The 27,219-nt window shown below is 50.1% G+C and overlaps 1 protein-coding gene across 1 annotated transcript in view; it reads left to right on the top strand.

The window, feature by feature from the left end:
* Nucleotides 1-23,035: 23,035 nt before the first annotated feature.
* The window catches only part of LOC132387081 (NACHT, LRR and PYD domains-containing protein 3-like), a 31,220-nt gene continuing 27,036 nt past the window's right edge, over nt 23,036-27,219 (top strand). The window contains exons 1-2 of the mRNA XM_059959437.1: nt 23,036-23,091; nt 23,978-24,144. Of these exons, the coding sequence (XP_059815420.1) occupies nt 23,046-23,091; nt 23,978-24,144 (213 nt within the window). The 5' untranslated portion in view covers nt 23,036-23,045. The remainder of the gene's footprint in view (nt 23,092-23,977; nt 24,145-27,219) is intronic.

Raw genomic sequence — 27,219 nt, forward strand, 5'->3', positions numbered from 1 at the left:
CCTGTATCTCATTCACCAATCACTTCCCAGCTCTCATATCATACTTCTGTCCTCTCCTGTCAGACTCCCCCTTATCCAGTCCTGTATCTCATTCACCAATCACTTCCCAGCTCTCCTCTCAGACTTCTGTCCTCTCCTATCAGACTCCCCCTTCTGCAGCCCTGTATTTCATTCACCAATCACTTCCCAGCTCTCATATCATACTTCTGTCCTCTCCTATCAGACTCCCCCTTCTCCAGCCCTGTATCTCGTTCACCAATCACTTCCCAGCTCTCCTATCAGACTTCTGTCTTCTCCTATCAGACTCCCCCTTCTCCAGTCCCGTATCTCGTTCACCAATCACTTCCCAGCTCTGCTATCAGACTTCTGTCCTCTCCTATCAGACTCCCCCTTCTCCAGTCCTGTATCGCATTCACCAATCACTTCCCAGCTCTCATATCATACTTCTGTCCTCTCCTATCAGACAACTCCTTCTCCAGTCCTGTATCTCTTTCACCAATCACTTCCCAGCTCTCCTATCAGACTTCTGTCCTCTCCTATCAGACTCCCCCTTCTCCAGCCCTGTATATCATTCACCAATCATTTCCCAGCTCTCCTATCAGACTTCTGTCCTCTCCTATCAGACTCTCCCTTCTTCAGCCCTGTATCTCGTTTACCAATCACTTCCCAGCTCTCCTATCAGACTCCCCCTTCTCCAGCCCTATATCTCATTCACCAATCACTTCCCAGCTCTCCTATCAGACTCCCCCTTCTCCAGCCCTATATCTCATTCACCAATCACTTCCCAGCTCTTCACATCATCTCAACCAACCCCGCCACCGCCTCATCCCCCTCCCTGGATTCACCTATCAGCTTGTGTTTCTTCCTCCACTCTACCCCAACCCCCTCCCCAACTTTTAAATCTACTCTAGAGCTATGTTTCTGCTGAAGGGTCTCTGCCCGAAGAGTTCCCACGGATGCTGACTGGCCTGCTCAGTTCCTCCAGCAAGCATTTCGTGTGTCGCACCGAGTAGAAGGGAGAGGCTGGTTAAGGAAGTGATGGGGGGAGGCGGGAGGGAGGGAGGGAGGGACGGAGGGAGAGAGGGAGAGAGGGAGAGAGGGAGGGAGGGAGGGGGAGAGGGAGGGGGAGGGGGAGAGGGAGGGGGAGAGGGAGGGGGAGAGGGAGGGGGAGAGAGGGAGAGAGAGAGACAGACATTATCGCACATTTCCCAGCATTCTTTATTTTCATATCTCACCGCCCCCCCCCCGGTACGCACAATCCCACGGCTCTTATTGGTCTGCGGTGCTCAAAACTCCCCGACTGGCCCCGGGAGCTTCTTTGCAAATCTCGCTCCTGCTAGGCACAAAGCAATAGTTCACAGGCATATGCGGTGCATGGGATGCCCTCACTCCCCCACACCCCCTCCCGGGACACAACCCCCACCCCGGCGCTCTCGACTGCCACGCGCGATTCACCAACTCTCACCCGGCCGCGCCCGCTCGCTTCCCCAGAAAGTCTCGCTCCCCCCGCGCACATCTCGGCGCGATCTGCCGGGCGCAGAATTTCCGTCGCCGATCAGCGACGCAACAGCCGATCACGCGAATGGTCGGCGTCGCCCACCCGAGCGCAATCTCTCACCGTCTGGCGTTTGCTCGAGCCTCTGCAATCCGCAGGTCAGGGTTCCTCAGGGCCGCAGTTCCACCTCCTGAATCGCCTGGGGCGCTATCCCTCCAGTCTGAACCGGGAGGGGGAAAAGAAACCTGATTCAAATCCCCAGATCCACCAGGATATGAATCACATCACGCAGAGGCCGAGCAATTCATTCGATAAAGAAGTGTCGCTGCGTCGCCTGCAAGGTCGCCGCAATCTCAATCCCTGTCGTCTGGAAAACATTTGGCGTGCGCGGGAGTGCGTGCAAGTCTGGACGGAGTGTGGGGGGCGGGGAGGGAGGGGGTAGCATTCACCTGGAGTGGGAGAGTCACCCACCCGTGAGACATAGGAGCAGACTAACAACTCCCCACTCGAGCACTGGTCAACTCCCAGAATGGCCGCTCCGCTTCAGTCCAACTTTGTTTCATTGGCCATTGCCAAGGACTTAATTTCCACAGAACTCCTACGCCCAAAAGCCCAAAGGAGCGGAATAAGGCCATTCAGCCCATCGAGTCTGCTCCGCCACCCCTCAAACCCATACACCTACCTTCTCGTCATTTCCTTTCAGGCCGTAATCCGTTCAACTTCCGCCTTAATATACCCACGGATTGGGCCTCCAACGCAGTCTGTGGCGGAGCATTCCGCAGATTCACTACTCTCTGGGTTAAAAAAAAAATCATCCTTACCTCCGTCCTAAACGGGAGCCCTCAATTTTGAGGCAGTGCCCTCTAGTTCTGGATACCCCCACCAGTGGAAACATCCTCCCTACATCCAGAACATCTCGTAACCCACAACGAGGGGTGGGAAGAGGGACGGACTCGACAACCCCATTGCAGGATTGGGAGGGGAAAGGACACAGCGGACGGGGCACAAGAAAGAGTGTCATACCCACCCGGAGCCATGTTACGGTACTCTGGAGTTGCGGGAGGAGTGGAGAAAATGGTCAGGGCATCAAAGGACATGGCGAGAGGCAAGGTGCATGGGGTTGATTGGGAGCCGGGATGAGTCGTGATGGAAATGGGGGTGCGGATTCGATGGGCTGAATGGCCTAATTCTGTTCCTATGTCTCATAGACGGAGACAGACAGAGAAAGAGACCGAGACAGACAGAGACGGACAGGGAGAGCGAGAGAGAGACAGACAGACGGACAGACAGACAGACAGATAGATAGACAGAGAGAGACACAGAGATAGAGACAGACAGACAGATAGACAGAGAGAGACAGACAGACAGACAGATAGACAGAGAGAGAGAGACAGACAGACAGACAGAGAGAGACAGACAGACAGACAGAGACAGATAGAGAGAGAGTGAGACAGACAGACAGACAGACAGACGAATAGACAGAGAGAGACACAGAGATAGAGAGAGAGACAGACAGATAGACAGAGAGAGAGAGAGAGAGAGAGACAGAGATAGAGACAGACAGACAGACAGACAGATAGACAGAGAGAGAGAGAGAGAATGGTGGGTTGCTAAGTGATCACAGTTACACAGCAGAAGGGGGGGTGGGGTGTTGCCTCCGAAGAGGGAAATATTTTATGTTACCTCAACCCCTGGCACGTGTGCAGCCCGGGTCCCAGCCGGTGGATTCATTCACACTGAATGTGGCAGTTCTGCAGGTCGAGGAGTTTCATGGTATCTTAGCCCCCGACGGCATGAGACAGGACCGCGCAGTCTATCGGGGTCAGTCCCCGTCCACCGAATGAAAGCGCTGCCACAGGCCCCAGGCGAGGCCCGAGCCAGCCCCGGATTCAGAGACTTATCCAGGTCGCGCAATGTGCTCAGGGGTCTCATGGATCACGTGTCTTCCCCATTCCGGCGTTCGGGCTGAACAGCAACTGAACCTCTTGCCCATGTCACCGTGCATTCATGCACTGAGCTGCTGCCACATGCTGGGCCGATTAGATATTTGCATGAATGATCGGTGCGATCCCGTACCTATTAAAATCGCCATTTGTTGTTGTCCGTCCGCAGAGGTGGAGAGGGAGAAAATGAGCTTTCAGTATAAGTGAACCCGATAAAGCGGCAATGGAGTGTGTGCGTAATAAGCAGAAAGTTCTCGGACCCATGCACACTTTCAGATTTTACCGTCTCGTTTTCAAAGATTGAAATAGGATTTTAAGCTGCAAACCACTCTGCACCATTTCATATCAAAGATAAATTTGAAAACCTGTCTGCAATTCACTGACAACTGAGCATCATAAATTACGAGGCTCAAAGTGATTCGACCCCTTTCCAATTACTGGGTGCAATATGCCGCATTACCTTCACGACTCTGCAAAATTGGAGGAGCACGTGTTCTCAATAAATTCGCCAGAATAAATACCCCATCTCTGTGTGAGGTCCAACGATCTGGTGGATGTTCGACAGACCAAACCAAACTGAAGACAAAGGAGCATTTTAAACAAGTCAGGAAAATGATAAAATAGATTTTTTTTCTGCCGAGATGAGAAGACCTTATCAAAGGCATTGAGCACAGCAGTGCAGTCCATCGTGAAAATGTGGGGGGAGGGGGGGGAATACGAAACCACAGCCAGACTGCCGAAGGTCAGTCCCCCTCTCTGAACCCTGGACAGGAATGGTACGAGAGGCGACGGTGACGCCAACAGTCACGCTGAGTGAACTGCAGAAGTCCGTCACTGCCGCCGGCGATGAGGTCCGTGGCTCCACGACCTCTGAGGCCTTGCACAAGCAGGGTATTTCAGGAAGAGTGGCAAGCAAGAAGCCTTGGCCAAAAGAAAAACATGTCAGGACTTTGGAACACGTTAATTGGAAGAAAATACAGTAAAGAACCGGAAGAAGGTCTTGAGCTCGGATGAGACTAAAGTAGAACTTTGTGGCCTCGACACGAAGGGTACGTGTGCCGTAAATTTAATACTGTGCAACAGCCCGGTAAGACCATCCCTACTGTAAAGTACAGTGCAGGTATGGTGAGAACGCTTCTCGGCACCAGGGGCTGGAAATCTGGACAGGATAGATGGGAAGATAGACGCCCGCAATCAAGACAGAGAGATCCTGAATGTTGAAAATCTGCTTTCTTCTGCCAGAAAGCTCAAATTGGGGAGGAAGTTCGTCTTTCAGCAGGACAACGACCAGCACGCCGACAGAGCGACCATGGGCTGGCTTCAAATGAGGAACATTCCCGTTCAGAGACCTGACCTCGCCCCGATCGGAAAAAAACTTCAATACTGCCGTCCGCCACCGCCCTCCCAATTTTCCCAGGAGGAGTGGACAGACCTTGCTCCGCCACGTTTCGCGAAGCTGAGAGAGACTTATCCAATAGGTTTGTGCGTGTTATAAATGTCCTCAGGTGCGAACTGAAGAGACTGGGGAAGAGTCACCTGGCTCTCAAACAGAGAAAGATAGGAGACAGCGCGTGAGGGAGGATAGGCAGGTGAAAGAGCAGGGGCGCGCTCAGGCCGGAGGTTTGAGGTGCATCTATTTTAACGCGAGGCGTGCTGTGAACAAAGCGGATGAGCTTAGAGCGTGGATCAGTACTTGGGAGATATGACGTTGTGGCCATTACAGAGACCGGATGGCTCAGGGGCAGAAATAGATGCTTCAAGTGCCGGGTTATGTTTCAGAAAGGACAGGGAGGGAGGCAAAAGAGGGGGGGCATGGCACTGCTGCTCAGAGATAGTGTCACGGCTGCAGAAAAGACGGACGTCATGGAGAGATCGTCTACAGGGCCTCTGTGGGTGGAAGTTAGGAACAGGAATGGGTCAATAACTCTACTGGGTGTTTTTTATAGGCCGCCCAGTAGTAACAAGGACATCGACGAACCGATAGGGAGACAGATTCTGAGAAGGTGTAATAATAACAGGGTTGTCGTAGCAGGAGTTTTTAATTTCACAAATGTAGATCGGCATCTCCCTAGAGCAAGGGGTTTAGATGGGGTGGAGTTTGTTAGGATTGTTCAGGGGGGGGTTTCTTGCCACAATATGTAGATAAGCCGAAAGAGGAGAGGCTGTACTTGATCTGGTATTGGGAAACGAACCTGGTCAGGTGTCAGATCTCCAAGTGGGAGAACATTTTGGAGATAGTGATCATAATTCTATCTCATTTACCATAGCATTGGAGAGAGATAGGCACAGACAAGTGAGGAAAGCGTTTAATTGGCGTAAGGGGAATTCTGAGGCTGTCAGACAGGAAATTGGAAGCTTAAATTGGAAACAGATATTCTCAGGGAAAAGTACGGAAGAAATGTGGCAAATGTTCAGGGGATGTTTGTGTGGAGTTCTGCAGAGGAACGTTCCAATGAGACAGGAAAGTTATGGTAGGGTACAGGAACCGTGGAGTGCAAAGGCTGTAATGAATCTGGTCAAGAAGAAAAGAAAAATTTTCAAAAGTTTCAGAGAGCTAGGTAATGTCAGAGATCTAGAAGATTAAAAGGCTAACAGGAAGGAGCTTAAGAGTGAAATTAGGAGAGCCAGAAGGGGTGATGAGAAGTCCTTGTCGGGCAGGATTAAGGAAAACCCCAAGCCATTCTACACGTATGTGAAGAGCAAAAGGATAAGGTGTGAGAGAATAGGACCTATCAAGTGTGACAGTGGGAAAGTGTGTATGGAACCGGAAGAAATAGCAGAGGTACTTAATGAATACTTTTCTTCAGTATTCACGATGGAAAAAGATCTTGGTAATTGTGGTGATGACTAGCAACAAATTGAAAAGCTTGAGCATGTAGATATTAAGAAAGAGGATCTGCTGGAACTTTTGGAAAGCATCAAGTTGGATAAGTCGCCGGACCCGGATAAGATGTACCCCAGGCTACTGTGGGAGGCGAGGGAGGAGATTGCTGAACCTCTGGCGATTATCTTTGCATCATCAATGAGGACGGGAGAGTGTCCGGAGGATTGGAGGGTTGCGAATGTTGTTCCTTTATTCAAGAAAGGGGGCTGAGAGATAGAACAGGAAATTACAGACCAGTAAGTCTTACCTCAGTGGTTGATAAGTTGATGGAGAAGATTCTGAGAGGCAGGATTTATGAGAGAGGTATAATATGGTTAGGAATAGTCGGCATGGCTTTATCAAAGGTTGTAGCTAAACATATTGATGAAGGAAGAGTAGTAGATGTAGTGTATATGGATTTCAGCAAGGCATTTGATAAGGTACCCCATGCAAGGCTTAGTCAGAAAGTACGGAGACATGGGATCCAATGGGACCTTGCTTTGTGGATCCAGAACTGGCTTGCCCACAGAAGGCAAAGAGTGGTTGTAGACTGGTCATATTCTGCATGGAGGTCGGTGACCAGTGGTGTGCCTCAAGGTTCTGTTCTGGGACACTTACTCTTCGAGATTTTCATAAATGAACAGGATGAGGAAGTGGAGAGACGGGTTAGTAAGTTTGCTGATGCCACAAAGGTTGGAGGTGTTGTGGATAGTGTGGAGGGCTGTCAGAGGTTAACAGCGGGACATTGATAGGATGCAAAACTGGGCTTAGCAGTGCCAGATGGAGTTCAACACAGATAAGTGTGAACTGGTTCCTTTTGGTAGGTCAAATATGATGGCAGAATGTACTGTTAATGCTAAGACTCCTGGCAGTGTGGAGTATCAAAGGGAACTTCGGGACCGAGTCCATAGGAACTCAAAGCAGCTGTATAGGTTGACTGTGCATTGGCCTTCATCAATCGTACAATTTAATTTAGGAGTTCATGGGTTCAGGGTGAAAGGGGAAACGTTTAAAGGGAGAGTGGTGGGAGTGTGGAGTGAGCTGCCAGATGAAGTGGTGAATGCGGGCTCACTTTTAACATTTAACAAAAACCTGGACAGGTACAAGGATGGGAGGGGTGTGGAGGGATATGGACCAGGTGCAAGTCAGTGGGACTAGGCAGAAAAATGGTTCGGCACAGCCAAGAAGGGCCAAAAGGCCTGTTTCTGTGCTGTAATATTCTATGGTTCTATGGTAAGTTTTTTTTACACTGAGAGTGGTGAGTGAGTGGAATGGGCTGCCGGCAAAGGTGGTGGAGGCGGATACGATAGGGTCTTTTAAGAGGCTATTGGATAGGTACATGGAGCTTAGAAAAATAGTGGGCTCGGGACGTGTTCGGCACAACCTTGTGGGCCGAATGGCCTGCATTGTACTGCTGATTTTCTACGTTTCTATGTTTCTATGACTACTGACTGCCCTAGTGCGAGAGGCGGTTCAGGAAAGAGGGACGAATCCTTCTGAACCGCCGATTATTTTTTGTTTTGTAAATTTCTCACGCTTTACAATGTGCCCTCTTTTTGGAGCTCGACGTGTGAAAGAAGGAGCAAGCGATCCTCATTTAAGTGAACAGAGTGTTTTTTGGGGGGGGGAGGGAAGGTGCTGAATACTTTTACAGGGGCACTGTAGATCGGTCAAGTGTCCATAAAGTGGCGAGAAGCACGGGAGTTTCCGTACAGAAGACGCCAGACTGCAAAGAGAAGCGGTGGGTGCGGAGAGGGGGGGAAGGTGGTGCAGTGGGGGTGTGGATTGGCGGGTGGAAATATTGATCATCCTCACTGCTTGGAGAAAGTAAATGTTTTTCAGTGTGCTCGTCCTGCCGTGGATGTTTTCTCCCTTCCTCCCCCTCCTGACAGGACCGGGGGCAAACAGTCCATGAGCAGGGGGTAGGTGCTATTGGCTCCCTTCCTGAACCACACAGTCCCTAAGTTAAAATATCCCGCGCTTCATCTCTAAGTAGATCATAAGCACTTGTAATTATTATTTTTTTAAACTAAACTGGATGGGCAACAGGTTCGGATGCGTTTTTTTAAAAAAAAAAGCCTATCGAATAATTAAAGGAGCGGATGTTTCCTGCAGCTGGGGAGTGTAGTACCGGAGGACCTGGCCTCCGATTGGAAGGACACCTCTTCCGGGGCAGAAATGAGGAGGAGTTTTTGCAAACAGAAGGTGGTGATTCTGTAGAATTCATTGTCACCGACGGCTGGGGTGGTGAGGACATTGGCTATACTTAAAGCGGTAGTGAGGGCGTCAAAGATTACGGGCAGACGGCAGGAGAATGGGGTTAAGGAGGAATGACGAAGCGGCCATGACGGAGCGGCAGGGACCACTCGCCGGGCCGAATAGACTGTGCGTTACGGCCTTTACAAAAGGCCCGATGCCGCGATTAATATAAATGTACGGAGAGTGGGAACCTGCAGGGGGACGAATCCCAAAGTCAAGTGGGGAGCAAATTACGTTCAGGTCGGAGAGTTCATCGCCATTCCCCCCCCCCCAAGAGATTAACAGCGGACTGTGACTCTCGACAACTCAGCGGTTCAAAGTCTGTATGGAACTGATGTAAGTTATATGGCGGGCAATAAAACTCAGAACAGCGCACGAAACCCTAATCAGCTCGAACTTCGCCCAGGGTTCGTCAGAAGCGCGGGTGGACGGGCTGGGACAAGCTCAGCGAGTGTGTGCGGCTTGAATCCGTGCGTTGTCGTTGTTTTTTTTTGTCTTCTTTGCTTTGCGAACAATAATATTACTTGAATAAGAAGCGAGCAGTTTAAGTGAAAGAAGGCCAACACGTCAAGACAGGTGGGCGGAGGATTCGGCCGAGGAGAGCGGAGGTGCGGAGTTAGTTTGTTTTTCGCTCCGAGCGCGGTCTTTAACGCAAACTTGCTTGGAACTTCCCTACTCCGGTGGGGGGAGGGGGGGGGGTCTCAGCGCACGGTGAGTGTCTGGAATATTTTGAGGAATGTTACTGTGTTTCACCTCACCAGTTGCCTCCGGGAGTATTCGTAGCCCGAGTTCAAATTTATCGTCGTTCAACCGTAAAACCTTTAAACAGCTCAGCGAAGCAACGTTCGTCTGCGTCTGTGGTGGAAGACGCATGCGTGCAAGGGGTGATCGATAAGTTCGTAGCCTAACGGAGAAGGAGTCAATTTTAGAAACCCGCCTGGCACATTTACTTTCCTACGTTTACACACTGAGTCCAGCTGTCGTGGAGCGTACGGATCCCTTCTTTGTAGAAGTCGGCGTCTCGGGCCTCCAGAGGTGGTCCACAGGATGGTATGATTGATAAGGTCGTGGCCTAAGGCGGAAGGAGATGAGTTATTAACTTCAAACTCTCTACATGATCAATTCGAAGAGTTGAACTGCACGAGCACGTGACGAGAGCTGTATAATTCATCTCCTTCTAGCGTAGGCAATTAACTTATCGATCACCCCTGCTGTGGATGACCTGGAGGTCCAAGACGCTCTCACTGCACGCACCGTACAGCTCAACTCTTTGACTGATAATGCAGAAAGTCTGAAGTTAATAACTCATCTCCTTCTACCTTAGACAATAGACAATAGGTGCAGAAGTAGACCATTCGGCCCCTCGAGTATGCACCGCCATTCTGTGATCATGGCTGATCATTCACTATCAATACCCAGTCCCTGCCTTGTCCCCATATCCCTTGATTCCCCTATCCATCAGATATCTATCCAGCTCCTTCTTGAAAGCATCCAGAGAATTGGCCTCCACCGTCTTCCGAGGCAGTGCATTCCACACCTCCACAACTCTCTGGGAGAAGAAGCTCTTCCTCAACTCTGTTTTAAATAACTGACCTCTTATTCTCAATCCATGCCCTCTGGTACTGGACTCTCCCAACATCTGGAACATATTTCCTGCCTCAATCCTATCAAATCCTTTAATTATCTTAAACGTTTCAATCAGATCCCCTCTCAATCTCCTCAATTCCAGCGTGTACAAGCCCAATCTCTCCAATCTCTCTGCGTAAGACAGCCCTGCCATCCCAGGAATCAACCTAGTGAATCTACGCTGCACTTCCTTAATTGCCAGAATGTCCTTCCTTAAACCTGGAGACCAAAACTGTACACAATATTCCAGGTGTGGTCTCACCAGGGCCCTGTACAAATGCAAAAGAACATCCTTGCTCTTGTATTCAATTCCCCTTGTAACAAAGGCCAACATTCCATTTGCCCTCTTCACTGCCTGTTGCACTTGCTCATTCACCTTCATTGACTGGTGAACTAAGACTCCTAGGTCTCTTTGCATTTCTCCCTTACCTAACTCGACACCGTTCAAACAATACTCTGCCCTCTTGTTCCAGCTTCCAAAGTGGATAACTTCACATTTATTCACATTGAATGACATCTGCCAAGTATCTGCCCACTCACTCAGCCTATCCAAGTCTCCCTGTATTCTCCTAACGTCCTCTTCGCATGTCACACTGCCACCCAGTTTAGTATCGTCAGCTAACTTGCTGATATAGTTTTCAAAGCCCTCATCTAAATCGTTGACATAAATCGTATAGAGCTGTGATCCCAATACAGAGCCCTGTGGTACCCCACTAGTCACCTCCAGCCAGTCTGAGAAGCACCCATTCACTGCTACCCTTTGCTTTCTATCTGCCAACCAGTTTTCTATCCATGTTGAAACCCTGCCCCCAATGCCATGAGCTCTGATTTTACTCACCAATCTCCTATGTGGCACCTTATCGAATGCCTTCTGAAAATCTAGGTACACAACATCTACTGGCTTACCCTCGTCTAACATCCTTGTTACACCCTCAAAAAACTCCAACAGATTAGTCAAGCATGATTTGCCCTTGGTAAATCCATGCTGGCTCGGCCTAATCCTATTTCTGCCATCTAGATGTGACACTATTTCGTCCTTAATAATGGACTCAAGCATTTTCCCCACGACTGACGTTAGGCTAACAGGGCGATAGTTCTCCGTTTTCTCCTTCCCTCCCTTCTTGAAAAGTGGGACAACATTAGCCACTCTCCAATCTTCAGGAACTGATCCTGAATCTAAGGAACATTGGAAAATGATTACCAATGCATCCGCAATTTCCTGAGCCACCTCTTTTAGAACCCTCAGATGCAGACCATCTGGACCCGGGGATTTATTAGCCTTCAGTCCTACCAGTCTACTCATCACAATTTCTTTCCTAATGTCAATCTGTCCATCCATACATCTGGGAGATTGCTTGTGTCCTCCCTGGTGAAGACAGATCTAAAGTATGCATTAAATTCTGTTGCCATTTCCCTGTTTCCCATAACAATTTCTCCCAACTCATTCTTCAAGGGGCCAACATTGTTCTTAACTATCTTCTTTCTCTTCACATAGCTAAAAAAAAGCTTTTGCTATCCCCTTTTATATTCCTGGCTAGACTGAGCTCATACCTGATTTTTTTCTCTCCGTATTGTTTTTTTAGTTAAGATCTGCTGTTCCTTAAAACTTTCCCAATCATCTGTATTCCCACTCATCTTAGCCCTGTCATACTTCTTTTTCTTTAATGCTATACAATCTCTGACTTCCTTTGTCAACCACTGTGGCCCCTTCCCCCTCTTTGAATCCTTCCTTCTCATTGGAATGAACTGCATTTGCATCTTTTGTATTATGCCCAAGAATATCTGCCACTGCTGGTCCACTGTCTTTCCTGTCTTTAGGACAGGAACGTATCAATGACCCCGGCTGCGGACCACTTCTACAAAGGAGGGATCCGTATTCTCCACGACGGCTGGACTAAGTGTGTAAATGTTTGTTGAAAATTTAACGTGCTAGGTTTTCTAAAATTGACTCCTTCTGTCTTAGGCCACGAACTTATCAATCACGCACCTGGAAAAGTAATATTATCCATTTTAAATAAAGGTAATTTGACATAAATGTTTACAGATAAAAGGGGTATTTTGGCTTAAATATTAGCAGATTTTTTTTTTAAAAAAAAGGAAGTTCGACATTAACGTGTGTAGCATCCGTTAGTCTCGCGAGACCGTGGACCTTCGCCTGGGAAGTCTCGGCGTGTCCTCTCCAGGGCGCAGGCCTGGGTGGGGTTTGTATGGGAGACCGGCAGTTGCCCATGCTGCTCCTCTCCCCTCTCCACGCCACCGATGTTGTCTAAGGGAAGGGCATTAGGGCCGATACAGCTTGGCACCAGTGTCATCGCAGGAGGTGCCTGAACGAGGCTGAAGGCAACGTAGAACTGCCTTAGGGACTCAGGGTTCACTCCCGAAGCCTTTCCCATGAGTGGGTACGGCCGCAAGGCAGCGGAGGTTTTCCCTCTCCTAGATGGACTGCCTTCCCAGGCTGACGAGCTCCATCTACCCGAAACACTGGTTTTAAGGCGCCGGGACCCGCCTTCGCCGCTCCTCCTGTCGGTAGAAACAGTTCCGCCGGGCTTAGAGGCGAAGCCACGCAAGAAGGCCAGGAGTTGGACTTGGTTGTCAGAGGCTATTTGAGGCGCATGCCGTGAGGAACACTTCTCAGTAGTGGCAGCTGGTCCCCACCACCACTCCTCGGCTTGACAACTTGACATGAATATCAACAGCAGAAGAAGTAATTTGACATAAATGTTAACAGATTATAAAAGGTAATTAGGCTTAAATATTAACAGATATAAAAGGTAATTTGACATAAATATAAACAGATTAAAAGTTAATTTGATATAAATATTAACAGGTAAAAAGGGTATGTTGACATGAATATTAAGAGTTAGAAAAGGTATTTTGACATAAATTTCAACAGATGGAAAACGTATTTTGAAATAAATTAAGAGATAAAAAGGCTATTTTAACATAAATATTAACAGATAAAAAGGTAATTTGGCAAAAATATTAACAGATAAAAAGGTATTTTGACATAAATTTTAACAGATGGAAGACGTATTTTGACATTAATGTTAACAGATAAAGTGGGTTTTGACATAAATATTAACAGATTATAAAAGGTAATTTGACATAAATATGAACAGATTAAAAGTTAGTTTGACATAAATTTCAACAGATGGAAAACGTATTTTGAAATAAATTAAGAGATAAAAGGGTATTTTGACATATATATTAACAGATAAAAAAGGTATTTTGACTTAAATTTTAACAGATGGAAGACGTATTCTGACATTAATGTTAACAGATAAAGTGGGTTTTGACATAAAATTATAGATAAAAAAGGCATTTTGACATAAATATTAACAGATATAGAAGGTATACACAAGGAAATCTGCAGATGCTGGAAATTCAAGCAACACACTCAAAATGCTGGTGGAACACAGCAGGCCAGGCAGCGTCTATAGGGAGAAGCGCTGTCGACGTTTCGGGCCGAGACCCTTCATCAGGACTAACTGAAAGAAAAGATGTTAAGAGAGTTGAAAGTAGGAGGGAGAGGTGGAAATCCGAAATGATTGGAGAAGACTGGAGGGGTTGGGATGAAGCTAAGAGCTGGAAAAGTGATTGGCAAAAGGGATACAGAGCTGGAGAAGGGAAAGGATCATGGGACGGGAGGCCTCGGGACAAAAAAAGGGGGGGGGCACCAGAGGGAGATGGAGAACAGGCAGAGTGATTGTAAGAAGGGCAGAGAGAGAAAAAAGGGAGGGGAATAAATAAATAAATATGGGGTAAGAAGGGGAGGAGGGGCATAAACTAAAGTTAGAAAAGTCAATGTTCATGCCATCAGGTTGGCAGACGGTATATAAGATGTTGTTCCTCCAACCTGAGTTTGGATTCATTTTGATAGTAAAGGAGGCCATGGATGGACATATCAGAATGGGAATGGGACGTGGAATTAAAATGTGTGGCCACTGGGAGATCCTGCTTTCTCTTTCTCTGGTGGTTTCTATCCATGGCCTCTTCTACTGTCAAGATGAAGCCACATTCAGGTTGGAGGAACAACAACTTATATACCGGCTGGGTAGCCTCCAACCTGATGGCATGAACATTGACTTCTCTAACTTCCGTTAATGCCCCTCCTTCTCCTTCTTACCCCATCCTCTATCTATCTATCTATCTATCTATCTATCTATCTATCTATCTATCTATCTATCTATCTATCTATTATTCTCATTAACAAACACACACGCACGCACAGACAGACAAAACGTTGGAGGAACTCAGCAGGTCTAACAGCATCCGAACAAACAGTCTCGGTTCGAAACGTCGGATCTTATTCCTCTCCGAGGATGCTGCCTGACCTGCTGAGCTCCTCCATCATTTCGTGCTGGAAGGCCTCGTCCGTCTGTATTCGAGTGATATTTCACTCCCTCAGGATAGAAAGTGAATGGCGCCCCCTCTGTTCATACTCATCTCAACTATAGACTGGACTGGGGAGCATGCCCTATGAGAACAGGCTGAGTGAACTCGGCCTTTTCTCCTTGGAGCGACGGAGGATGAGAGGTGACCTGATAGAGGTGTACAAGATGATGAGAGGCATTCATCGTGTGGGTAGTCAGAGGCATTTTCCCAGGGCTGAGATGGTTGCCACAAGAGGGCACAGGTTTAAGTTGCTGGGGAGTAGGTACAGAGGAGATGTCAGGGGTAGGTTATTTACACAGAGAGTGGTGAGTGCGAGGAATGGGCTGCCGGCGGCGGTGGTGGAGGCGGATACGATAGGGTCTTTTAAGAGACTTTTGGATAGGTACCTGGAGTTTAGAAAAATAGAGGGGTATGAGTAAGCCTGGGTAATTTCTAAGGTAGGGGCATGTGCGGCCCAGCTTTGTGGGCCGAAGGGCCTGTACTGCGCTGTGGGTTTTCTATGCTTTTGCCATCTCTTCATTCCTGTCTTTTTGCTGTCTGTGTCGGCCTCCCGCCTGACAGGGACGACCTTGGCAAATTGTGGGGCTGGGGGGTGGGGAAGGGGTGGCAATGCCAGAACTTCCGTTTCCCCTAAGAGCCCCGGACGTGCGAGCAACGTTAGTCCCGTCGGGTCTGCTCGGCCATTCCGTCGTGGCTGATTTATCCTCCCTCTCAAACCACTTCCCCTGACTTCTCCCCGTACCCGAATCGACGACCCACCAAACCCCGCTCTAATTGTACCCAGTGACGTCTGTGGCGATGAATCCACAGGTTCACCCCTCTCTGGATGAACAAATTCCTCCTCATCTCTGTTCTAGAGGGACCTCGTCCTAATCTGAGGCGGTGTCCTCCTGTCAAGACTCCCCACGTCCACTCTACATCGGCCTTTCAAAGGTCGGCCCGTTCCGATGAGACCCGCCCTCGTTCCCCTGAACTCCGGCGAGGGCAGCCTCGGGAGCGTCAAAGGCCCCGGAATCCTGGTATGGAAACCGAAGAGCCCCCTCCGGTTCAGTACGCTCCCCTGCTTGAACCCAGTGAACCTCGGCCCATTCTGCAGTTTATTCCCAGATAACGGACCGAAGGCGAAGTCAGCAATGAAACCTTCCAGAATTCATGGCCAGATAATAACGAGCCGTCGACGAGAGTCAACAGTGACATGTTAAGTGAGGGGCGCGGGAGCCCGGGACGTGGTTCCCCGCTGGGAGTGTGTGACCCGAAGGGGGGGAGGGGTGGAGCCAGGGGGGAGGGGAGAGGGTTGGCGGGGTGGGGGGCGGGGTAGGAAGATAGTCACTGTTATTCAGTACGCTGCAACTTGTGTGAAAACCCAACCAATCAGAATGTCGTCATTACGATGATGCGCTTCAGCGCGCGATGGATGGTCAGGATTGCGCGATGTCGTTACAGGTCGCTTTTATGGCACCGATATTCCACGTCAGACAGCGCGTTGCGGTAACGGGAGCCCCCGGAGAAGGAGACAAACGGAGAACACACCGGGCATAATTCAATGTGGATCCTACTGATGCACCATCAGTAACTCCCCGAGACGTGAGGCGAGATATCGGCTTTTATTAGCCGGAAGAAGGAACAAGCAGCAATTGACCACCATGCTGCATCCTGGAGACTGAGGCCGGGGCTCAGGCTCCAATCGCCTTTATACCGGGGTCCGTGGGAGGAGCCACTGTCTGTGGGAGGAGTCACAGTCAGTGGGAGGAGCCACAGGAGCAGTCAGCGGGGGGGGGGGGGGCGTCCAGACAGGAATACCTAGTTCAGCACACCTACAATAGTAAGTCCCAAGTGTTTACCGCTGGAAATATGTCTGAGTACGCTACGCTGTGAGGGGTATAGACGCTGTAGACACAAACACCCTCTTTTTTTTATTTCCACCGAGGTTGGGTGAGACCAGAACTGGAGGGCGTGGGTTAAAAGGGAAAGGTGAAATGTTTTAAGGGGGGGGGGGCGTGAGGGGCAAAGCTCTCCGTCCGGCCGGTGCTGCAGCGGAAGTGGCGGACTGGGGTTCGATCGCGACGTTTCAGGGAAGGTTGCCACCGGACACAGACGGGGTGCAGAGCTGGGCTGACGAGTGTCGGATGGAGTTCAGCACCTCCTGCCTCGTACACGGGGTTGAAGCGTGAGGAGCGTTTGCTGGCTGCGGGCTACGTGACCCACCGGCCGCATGCGCGCTGGCCGCACTCTCGTGAAGGATCCCGGACGGTTGACCCGCTCCCTTGTCCTCACAGACAGTCGGGAACAGCGGGCAATGGGGACTCCTTGGTAATATTCTCGTTGTCGTCCGCTTGCCCTTTCTCCTGGCTAAGAAGCGCTTGCATATCATGTTTCCTTCCAGAACTTCAAGATCCGTGACCGCTCTTGGCAAAATTAGCTGATCGTGCCATCGGGGGGAACAGCGGGGAATTTCGGGGAGCGAACATGGCCACAGGTACGACGGCGCATTTCTGTAAACGCACAGTGCCCGTTCTTGCTGGCACTTAGGAGAGGGAGTGGAGATCTCACTGAAAACTGTGGGACTCTGTAAAGCCGAGACGGAGTGGATATGGTGAGGACGTGGCGCCTGGAGGGTGAAACAGAGGGCAAAGAGTAGAGGGTCCTCCCTTTACAGCAGATATGAGGGATTTCTTAAGCCAAAGGAGGGGGTGGGGTGAATCTGTGAACTTCGTTGTCACGGACGGCTGTAGATTGACATGTCATTCGGAATGTGTAACGCTGAGATCCACAGATTCTTGATTAGTTAAACGCGCCAAATGTTTCGGGGGAGGGGGTAGGAGAGGGATAATAAATGATCCGTGGTGAAACGGCGGAACGGGCTTGAAGGGCCGAACGGCCCACCTCTGCTCCAAATGGCTGCTGGTCTGTTAATCATAAAAGACCATGACACCATAGACATAGGAGCAGAATAAGGCCATTCAGCCCATCGACACTGCTCCGCCAATCCACTCTGGCTGATCCCAAATTCCAAGTCAGCCCGGTGCACCTGCCTTCCCGCCATTTCCTTTGATACCCGGACCGATCAGGAAACTGTCAATTTCCGCTTTAAATATGCCCACGGGGTTGGCCTCCACCGCAGGAGAGCATTCCACAGATGCATTGCTCTCTGCAATTTGAGGTTGTGCCCTCTAGTTGTGGATACCGCCACCAGGGGAAACATCCTGTCCATATCCACCCGATCACTCAGTGGGTTTCAATGAGATCCGCGCACGCAGTCTTCTAAATTCCAGCGAGTCCAGGCCCAAAGCTGCCAAGCCTTCTTCTAATGTTAACCCCTTCTTTCCCGCAAACATCCTCGGGAACCTCCCCTGGACCCCCTCCAATGGCAACACATCCTTGCAAGGATATGGGGCCCAAAACTATTAGCAATACCCGAACTGCAGCCTGACTAGTGTCTTATAAAGTCTCAGCTGTGTCTCTTTGCCTTTACACTCCATTTCTCTTGAAATGACAGCCAACATTGCATTTGCTTTCTTTACCACAGACTCATCCTGTGAATTAACCTTCTGAGGATCCTGCACGAGGACTCCTAAGTCCCTCCGCACCTGTGACGTTAGCACCTCCCCCCCCCCCCCCACTGTTTAGATAACAGTCCGCACTATTGTTCCTCCAGCCAAAAGGCACCGTCAGACATCTCACACCGCTGCATTCCAATGTCTGATGGATTTATAATACTATAAAACGCGTTGGAAGACGAGTTTCAGGCGGGTATCTGGATTTGTCAAGGGAGTTTCGGAAAGCAGCCTAGGACCTTGGGGTTCCCGTAGCTGGTCAATCTCGCAGCGTGATTGCGTCATTACAGAGCCACACGGGTCACGTTATGGTGAGATTGTATGAGACATTGGTGAGGCCGAGTTTGGAGTATTGTGTGCAGTTTTGGTCACCGAATTACAGGAAGGATATTAATAAGATTGAAAGAGTGCAGAGGTTTACAAGGATGTAGCCGGGACTTGAGAAACTCAGTTACATAGAAAGGTTGAATCGGTTAGGACTTTATTCCCTGGAGCGTAGAAGAATGAGGAGAGATTTGGTATATAACTGCGGTATATAAAATGATATAAAATTACGATGGGTATAGTTAGAGTGAAAGCAAGCAGGCTTTTTCCACTGAGGATAGGGGAGAGAAAAAAAAACAGAGGACATGAGTCAAGGGTGAAGGGGGAAATAGTTTAAAGGGAACATTAGGAGGGGCTTCTTCACACAGAGAGTGGTGGAAGTGTGGAATGAGCTGCCAGATGAAGTGGTAAATGCGGGCTCACGTTGAACAGTTAAGACAAACTTGGACAGGTACGTGGATGAGAGGGGTATGGAGGGATATGGTCCGGGTGCAGGTCAGTGGGACGAGGCAGAAGAATCGGCACAGCCAAGAAGGGCCGATGGGCCTGTTTCTGTGCTGTGATGATCTATGGTTCTATAAGACACGTTGTAATACGAGTTTCAGGTGGGTGTCTGGGTTTGTTATGGGACTTTCGGAAAGCAGCCGAGGACTGCTGGTGAGTTAACGACTTCAATCGGCAGTCGCTGATACATTTCTTCCGCATTTATCCCAAAGACTCAAAAACGGCAATCGCGGAGCTCCTGTCGAAATGGGACGGCCGTCAGTTGTTGCGGTTGTCGAAGTTTTACCGGGAGAGGCTGGAGCGGGCGATTGAGGGCGAGGTGGAAGGAGTCAGCTTCTTGCTGACCTACAAGAGGCACATCAGCAGGCAAGAACACCGGGTGAGTGGCAGGAGGGGGGGGGGGGAGAGGTGATGTTCCTTGAATGACATAAACCCAGCAGCGCAACACATGCACTGAGCAAACATGAGCAACACATGAGCTCTGAGCAAATCAGCTTCAAGGCGGGCGTAGCCTTTGTCGCGGCGCCTCAGCGCCTCCCGTTTGTATGTTCTGACTGTGACCGCGTAACAGGTTAGTGTGTGTGCGTGTGTGTGTGTGTGTGTGTGTGTGTGTGTGTGTGTGTGTGTCTGTGTGTGTGTGTCTGTGTGTGTCTGTGTGTGTGTGTCTGTGTGTGTGTCTGTCTGTCTGCATGTGTGTGTGTCTGTGTGTGTGTGTGTGTACTTGTGTGTGTGTGTGTGTCTGCATATGTGTGTGTCTGTGTGTGTGTGTGTGTGTGTGTGTGCGTGTGCCTGTCTGTCTGCGTGTGTGTGTGTGTGTCTGTCTGTCTGTCTGCATGTGTGCGTGTGTGTGCGTGTGTGTGTGTGTGTGTGTGTGTGTGTGTGTGTGTGTGTCTGTCTGTCTACATGTGTGTGTGTGTGTGTGTGTGTGTCTGTGTGTGTGTGTGTGTGTGTGTGTCTGTGTGTGTCTGTGTGTGTGTCTGTGTGTCTGTGTGTGTGTGTCTGTGTGTCTGTGTGTGTCTGTGTGTGTGTCTGTGTGTGTGTGTGTGTGTGTCTGTGTGTCTGTGTGTGTCTGTGTGTGTGTCTGTGTGTCTGTGTGTGTGTGTGTGTGTGTCTGTGTGTCTGTGTGTGTGTCTGTGTGTGTGTCTGTGTGTGTGTGTGTGTGTGTGTCTGTGTGTCTGTGTGTGTCTGTGTGTGTGTCTGTGTGTGTGTGTGTGTGTGTGTGTGTGTTCTACGACGGCGTCTCGTGCTAGCCATTTCAGCCCTGGGAAAAAGCCTCTGACTATCCACACGATCAATGCCTCTCATCATCTTGTACACCTCTATCAGGTCACCTCTCACCCTCCGTCGCTCCAAGGAGAAAAGGCCGAGTTCACTCAACCTGTTCTCATAAGGCATGTTCCCCAATCCAGTCTATAGTTGAGATGAGTATGAACAGAGGGGGCGCCATTCACTTTCTATCCTGGGGGAGTGAAATATCACTCGAATACGGACGGACGAGGCCTTCCAGCACGAAATGATGGAGGAGCTCAGCAGGTCAGGCAGCACCCTTGGAGAGGAATAAGATCCGAAGTTTCGAACCGAGACTGTTTGTTCGGATGCTGTTAGACCTGTTGAGTTCAGCCCTGGGAAAAAGCCTCTGACTATCCACACGATCACCGCCCCTCATCATCTTGTACACCTCCATCAGGTCGCCTCTCATCCTCTGTCGCTCCAAGGAGAAAGGGCCGAGTTCACTCAACCTTTTCTCATAAGGCACGCTCCCCAATCCAGGCAACATCCTGGTAAATCTCCTCTGCACCCTTTCTATGGTCTCCACATCCTTCCTGTAGTGAGGCGACCAGAACTGAGCACAGTACTCCAAGTGGGGTCTGACCCGGGTCCTATATAGCTGCAAGATTACCGCTCGGCTCCTAAACTCAATCCCACGATTGATGAAGGCCAATACACCGTATGTCTCTTAACCACAGAGTCCAGCTACACAGCAGTTTTGAGTGTCCAAGATCCCTCTGATCCTCCACACTGCCAAGAGTCTTACCATTAATGCTATATTCTGCCATCCTATTGGACCTACCAAAATAAACCACCTCACACTTCTCTGGGTTGAACTCCATCTGCCACTTCTTAGCCCAGTTTTGCATCCAATCAATGCGTCGCTGAAACCTCTGACAGCCCTCCACACGATCCACAACACCCACGAACTTTTGTGTCATCAGCAAACTTTCGAAGTAGAGACAAGGAGGAGTCCCCTGCCCGGCCACGACGCCGCTTTCACGAAAAGGCCCTTGAACTTCCCGGGCCCTCAGTTCTATCACACTCCCCGGTGACGCGCTATTCAACGGATCAGTCCAACGGGTGGGTGGACTTTCCAGAATACGTCACCTCACCCTTACTTGTATTGAAATCCGTTCGCCAGATTGCCTCCCAACTTCCCGGAATACGAGGAGTGATGTATAGGTTCGTGGGGTAAGGTAGATGGAGATGAGTTATTAACTTCAAACTTTCCGCATAATCACTCAAACAGTTGAACTGCATGTGCGTGTATCGAGAGCACCTTCTGCCTTAGGCCACGAACTTATCAATCACCCCTGCCGTGGGCACTTTCTGGAGGTCCATGACCGCTGGACTAAGGGTGTAAATGTAGGAGGGGACTGTTTTGAAAAATAAATGTGCTAGCTTTTCTAAAACGGACTCCTTCTACGTTTGGCCACGAATTTATCAATCCCCCCCCCCCCCCCCGGTATGTAGGCATCCGTTAGTCTAGCGAGACCATAGATTTGCACCTTGGAAGGTTTTTCCAGGGCGTATGGGAGTATGGGAGACCGGCAGTTGCCCCAAGCTGCAGGCCTTCCCCTCTCCACGCCACCGATGTTGTCCAAGGGAAGGGCACTGGGACCCATACAGCTTGGCACCGGTGACGTCAGGAGCAACGTGTTGTTCAGTGCCTTGCTCAAGGATACAAACACACCGCCTCAGCTGAGGCTCGAACCAGTGACCTTAAGACAACTAGACCAACGCCATATCCACTAGGCCACGCACCAACATATATTCCCCGTATATCTTCCGTATTTTGCTATTTCTGCACTAATATTTTTTTTTACAAATTATATGTATATATATATTAATATATACTGAATGTATTTTATTGTACATGGAATGTACATATTCTATAGGGGATTCCAGGACAAGTGGGCCCGACATCAGGATTGAAGGGTGTCCTTTTGGAATAGAGACGCGGAGAAATTACTTTAGTCAGAGGGCGGTAAATCTGCGGAATTTCTTGCCACCACCGGCTGTGGAGACCAAGTCATTGGGTGCACTGAACGCAGAGATAGGTTCTGTGAGACAGTTAAAGGTTAGAACCCCAAAGTCACCCCCCCCCGCAGCTACACCACCCACGCGTATGTAGCAGCAGAGCAACAAACCTCCCCGCTCCTCCACACACCAGGGGGATAAAAGAAGCCCCCCCACCTCACCGAGCCCTCAACCGTGCAGCAGATTCTATTCCCTATCGTCCCGAAAGAGCGAACGTGGCTGATAATGATCAGCATCGGGACTATAATCACGACACGTGTCGTGAAATCTGTCGCTTTACGGCAGCCGCAGGACGCAATGCATACACAGGTCGCTATAATCTACAGTAGGAAGCGCATAACGAAGAAGTAAGCAATGGACGGAGAGGGCGAAGCAACGGGGCGGGGTTCATGGCAGAAAAGAGAAAAAAATAATTCCAAATGCTGGAAATCCAAAAGAAAAGAACGCTGGGGGAACTCGGGAGGTGAGGCAGCCTCTGTGGACAGTCGACGTTGCGGGCCGTGACCCTTCATCGGGACGGGTAGTGTTCACGAGCTCATGGACCCCTTCGAGATCTGATGGTGGAGTGGGGTGGGGTTGGGGTTGGGGAAGGGGGGGGGAAGAAGCGGCTCCCGAAGCGCTGAGCGAGTTTCTACCCTTTGCAGGAGGTCGTTAAATCCCGGGAGGAAGGGGGCCGACGGGCCGCCTCGGAACTCCTCCTCGGCCTAGCGATGGCGAAGGAGCCCCGCGCCCACAAGCGGATATGGGGGTCCCTCTTGAAACTGCACCACATGTCGCCAGAGCTGGAGGCCCTGCTGAAGGAGCTGCAAGAACTCGGTACGTAAAAAAAAATCAAGCAGAGGGTTCAATACCGGATCCGATTTCGGCTCCTGTCCCCTAAAGGTCGCGCTGGCCTGATTTTAATCCCCCTCGAAGGGCAGTTTCAAAATGCTGTGGGCATAATCCAACATGCCCCTTACTCTGGCAGCCTGGGAGGCAACATCACATTTGGGTGTCCCGTTCACGTCCACGGAATCTCCTGCCTGTTCCCCTGACTATTGAGTCCCCTATCACTTTTGTTCCCTCTTTACCTTCTGCACCGCGGGCCCATGCTCGGTGCCGGTAACCCGGTCTCCGTGACATTCCCCTAAGACATAGGTGTCAAACTCAAGGCCCGCGGGCCATATCCGGCCCGGCGTACAATTATACCCGGCCCGCGAGATCATTTTAGATAGATCTATTATTTTACTTATCAATGGCCCGGCGATACGAAGCCTATGTTAATACCAATCATAAAAATAATGCTTGCTCAGCAGTCTTCTTCATAAGAAACGGCATTTGCGAAGTGAAACACTTTGTAGTTACAGCAGAGACTGAGACACATGAGAACAGGCTGGAAAAAACGGAGGCAAAGAAAGCCGCGTTCGCCCGCGTCCGACTGATCCGCCCCGCGTGAAGCTGCATTTTGCCCCATCCGGCCCGTGACCTGAAATGAGTTTGACACCCCTGCCCCCCACGACAGTATCCAAAACTTAACCGGCAGCAGGGCGTTAAGACGTGGGACATCCCGGGAGAAGGAACTGTCGCCAACACGTACTCGAATCATTGATCTCCTTGTCGGTTGCATTCTAAGAATGGATGGGGGACGGGCGCTGGCCTTGGCATGGCTGGGGATTGATATGGCGCTGGCCGATGGTTACCCTTCGTCCGTCTGTGTGCACAGTTCCCGGTCCCGCCATCTCCGAGCTCCTGGCGCAGTGCGGCGACTACCAGCTGCTGCAGCTGACGAACTTCTACCGGGAGCGGCTGAAGCCCGCGATCGAGGAGGGGCTGGAAGGGCTGAGCGGGGCGCTGAAGGAGAAGGGGCAGCTCAGCGGCCGGGAGCATGAGGTGAGCGGGAGGAACAGGGTGAATGGGGCCGGTGATCCGCTGAGGAGAGATCAATCTCATATCCGTGCGAGTTTAGGAGTGACCCGGTTGAAACGCACTAGCATCCAAAGAGGCCTTGATCAGGCAGAGGTGGAAAAGAGGTTCTCCTTTAAAAGGCGACATTCAGAACCAGGCGGCACTGACTAAAGTTAGGAGGGAGGGCGTCGCCTTTTGGGTGGCGGGAAGGAGAAACGTCTCCGCCAAAGGAATTGAAAGGAGCCCCTTCCGTCCGCCAGCCTGCAGGCCACCCTTGGGCAAGGCGCAACGCGACTTCACCCCAACCCACCCCGCCCCCGCGGATCAGGGTCACGTGAGGTCACGGGGTGAGGTGGCGGATGGTCGCATGCACATCACAAGTCCTGGTTATGCGACCACTGACGCAGACAATCTCTGAGGTGTATTAATCTCGGCGGGGGTCACCCATCTTGTTAAGGACCCCACCCAGCAAAAGACAATGGCAAATCAGCTCTGCAGAAAAAGTTTTTTTGAAAATTATTTTTATTGAACAAAAACGGAAACTCTAAACTTGTGCTAACAAAGCCAGGGAATCACACATAAGCAACAACAAATATATAACTATTAACTTTAAATATACAAATAAACAAGAAAATTCCACTCTAAATACTGTTGGACAGAAGGAACTATACCTAAAAGGAGTCGCAAAATAGACACATTTACAGAGATGTTGCTGAGAGCGATCTTGGTCATAGACAGGATCGCCTACGTCATAACTCACGTCACGTAATGAGGGTGACGATGAGGCCCTTTCAAAACAGCGGTGGGATCAATCATTCCTCTCGCCGTGTGATCAGTCATTTGGATTCTCTTCCTCAAACATAGAACACAGAAGAACATAGAACAGTACAACACAGTACAGGCCCTTCGGCCCACAATGTTGTGCCAACCCTCATACCCTGCCTCCCATATAACCCCCACCTTAAAGTTCCTCCATATACCTGTCTAGTAGTCTCTTAAACTTCACTTGTGTATCTGCCTCCACCACTGACCCAGGCAGTGCATTCCACGCACCAACCACTCTCTGAGTGAAAAACCTTCCTCTAATATCCCCCTTGAACTTCCCTCCCCTTACCTTAAAGCCATGTCCTCTTGTACTGAGCAGTGGTGCCCTGGGGAAGAGGCGCTGGCTGTCCCCTCTGTCAATTCCTCTTACTATCTTGTACACCTCTATCATGTCTCCTCTCATCTTCCTTCTCGCCGGAGAGTAAAGCCCCAGCTCCTAGCCCTGACTCAAAGGGCGATCAAAGAGGAGATTGGTCCGTTGTTAAGTCAGAAGGACACAGGATTTTGATAAGCAAGTGACTACTGTGAAACAGACAGGAATGTGAAATGCAATCGGACCAACCCGTCCTGAACCAGTGAACGTCTTGCGCCTGCCCCCTTGTGGAAACAGCGAGCAAATCCGACACAAACAAAATGCTGGAGAAACTCGGCAGGGCAGACTGAGTCAATAGACAATAGACAATAGGTGCGGAAGTAGACCATTCGGCCCTTCGAGCCTGCACCGCCATTTTGAGATCATGGCTGCTCATCTACTATCAATACCTGGTTCCTGCCTTGTCCCCATATCCCTTGATTCCCCTATCCATAAGATACCTATCTAGCTTCTTCTTGAAAGCATCAAGAGAATTGGCCTCCACTGCCTTCCGAGGCAGTGCATTCCAGACCCCCACAACTCTCTGGGAGAAGAAGTTTTTCCTTAACTCTGTCCTAAATGACCTACCCCTTATTCTCAAACCATGCCCTCTGGTACTGGACTCTCCCAGCATCTGGAACATATTTCCTGCCTCTATCTTGTCCAATCCCTTAATAATCCTATATGTTTCAATCAGATCCCCTCTCAGTCTCCTTAATTCCAGTGTGTACAAGCCCAGTCTCTCTAACCTCTCTGCGTAAGACAGTCCAGGCATCCCAGGAATTAACCTCGTGAATCTACGGGGCACTTCCTCTACAGCCAGGATGTCCTTCCTTGACCCTGGAGACCAAAACTGTACACAATACTCCAGGTGTGGTCTCACCAGGGCCCTGTACAAATGCAAGAGGATTTCCTTGCTCTTGTACTCAATTCCCTTTGTAATAAAGGCCAACATTCCATTAGCCTTCTTCACAGACTGCTGCACTGCCTGTGGAAAGGAAGAAAGAGTCGGCGTTGTGGGCCGAGAAAGGAAGAGGGGAGAGGCTAGAATAAGAGCGGAGGGGTGAGGGGCAAAAGGGGTACAAGCCCAGAAGGCGATAGGTGAAGCCAGGTGAGGGGGGGGGGGAAAGCGGTGTGTGGTAAAGGGAGAGGGTGGGGCGAGAAGATAGGAGGTGAAGCGTGAAAAGGGTAAAGAGCTGGTGGACAGTGAATCCGACATGAGAGAAGAGTGGACCATGGGAGAACGGAAAGGGGGAGGGGCACAGGAGGGAGGTGATAGGCCGGCGAAGAGAAGAGGTATGAGGGGTGGCAGAATGTGGGGATGGAGTAGGTCTTGTCCTGCCCATACTGCACCAACCTCCGCCACTGGGCGAGGAAACGTGCAGGGGGAGTGTGCGGTTAAGTGCCTAGCTCAAGGACACACACACGCTGCGGCTCGAACAGGCGACCTTCCGACCGCCAGCCCAACGCCTTCACCACTTGGCCACGGGCCAACGCGTGGAAAGGTGGAAGGGGGAGAAATGTTCGCCATCGGCACTTACACGTGCTGGGAATTTGCTGCGGTTCGTCAGCGCGACCTGCGCCAAAATAAACACGATCCAACAACGCTAAAGAATAATGAATTACACAAAAGTAGGGTAGAGGTTGCAGTGTAAATATGGAATACAGTGTACATATATACATCAATGCCACCAATCCACTCATAATGTGAAGAGCGCGATAAAAAGTGAGGGAGGTGATTGATAAAGAGGGGAGGGGAGGGTTAACTGGAATGGTTTACCAGATTTACTGACTGCGGGAAGGAACTTTTAAGATGCCGTGAAGTTCTTGTTTTAAAAGCCCCGTAGCCTTTCCATAAAGGAGATTTCGGGTCGGGGGTGGGG

The sequence above is a fragment of the Hypanus sabinus genome, unplaced genomic scaffold, assembly GCF_030144855.1.
Source record: "Hypanus sabinus isolate sHypSab1 unplaced genomic scaffold, sHypSab1.hap1 scaffold_151, whole genome shotgun sequence".
Classification (NCBI taxonomy): domain Eukaryota; kingdom Metazoa; phylum Chordata; class Chondrichthyes; order Myliobatiformes; family Dasyatidae; genus Hypanus; species Hypanus sabinus.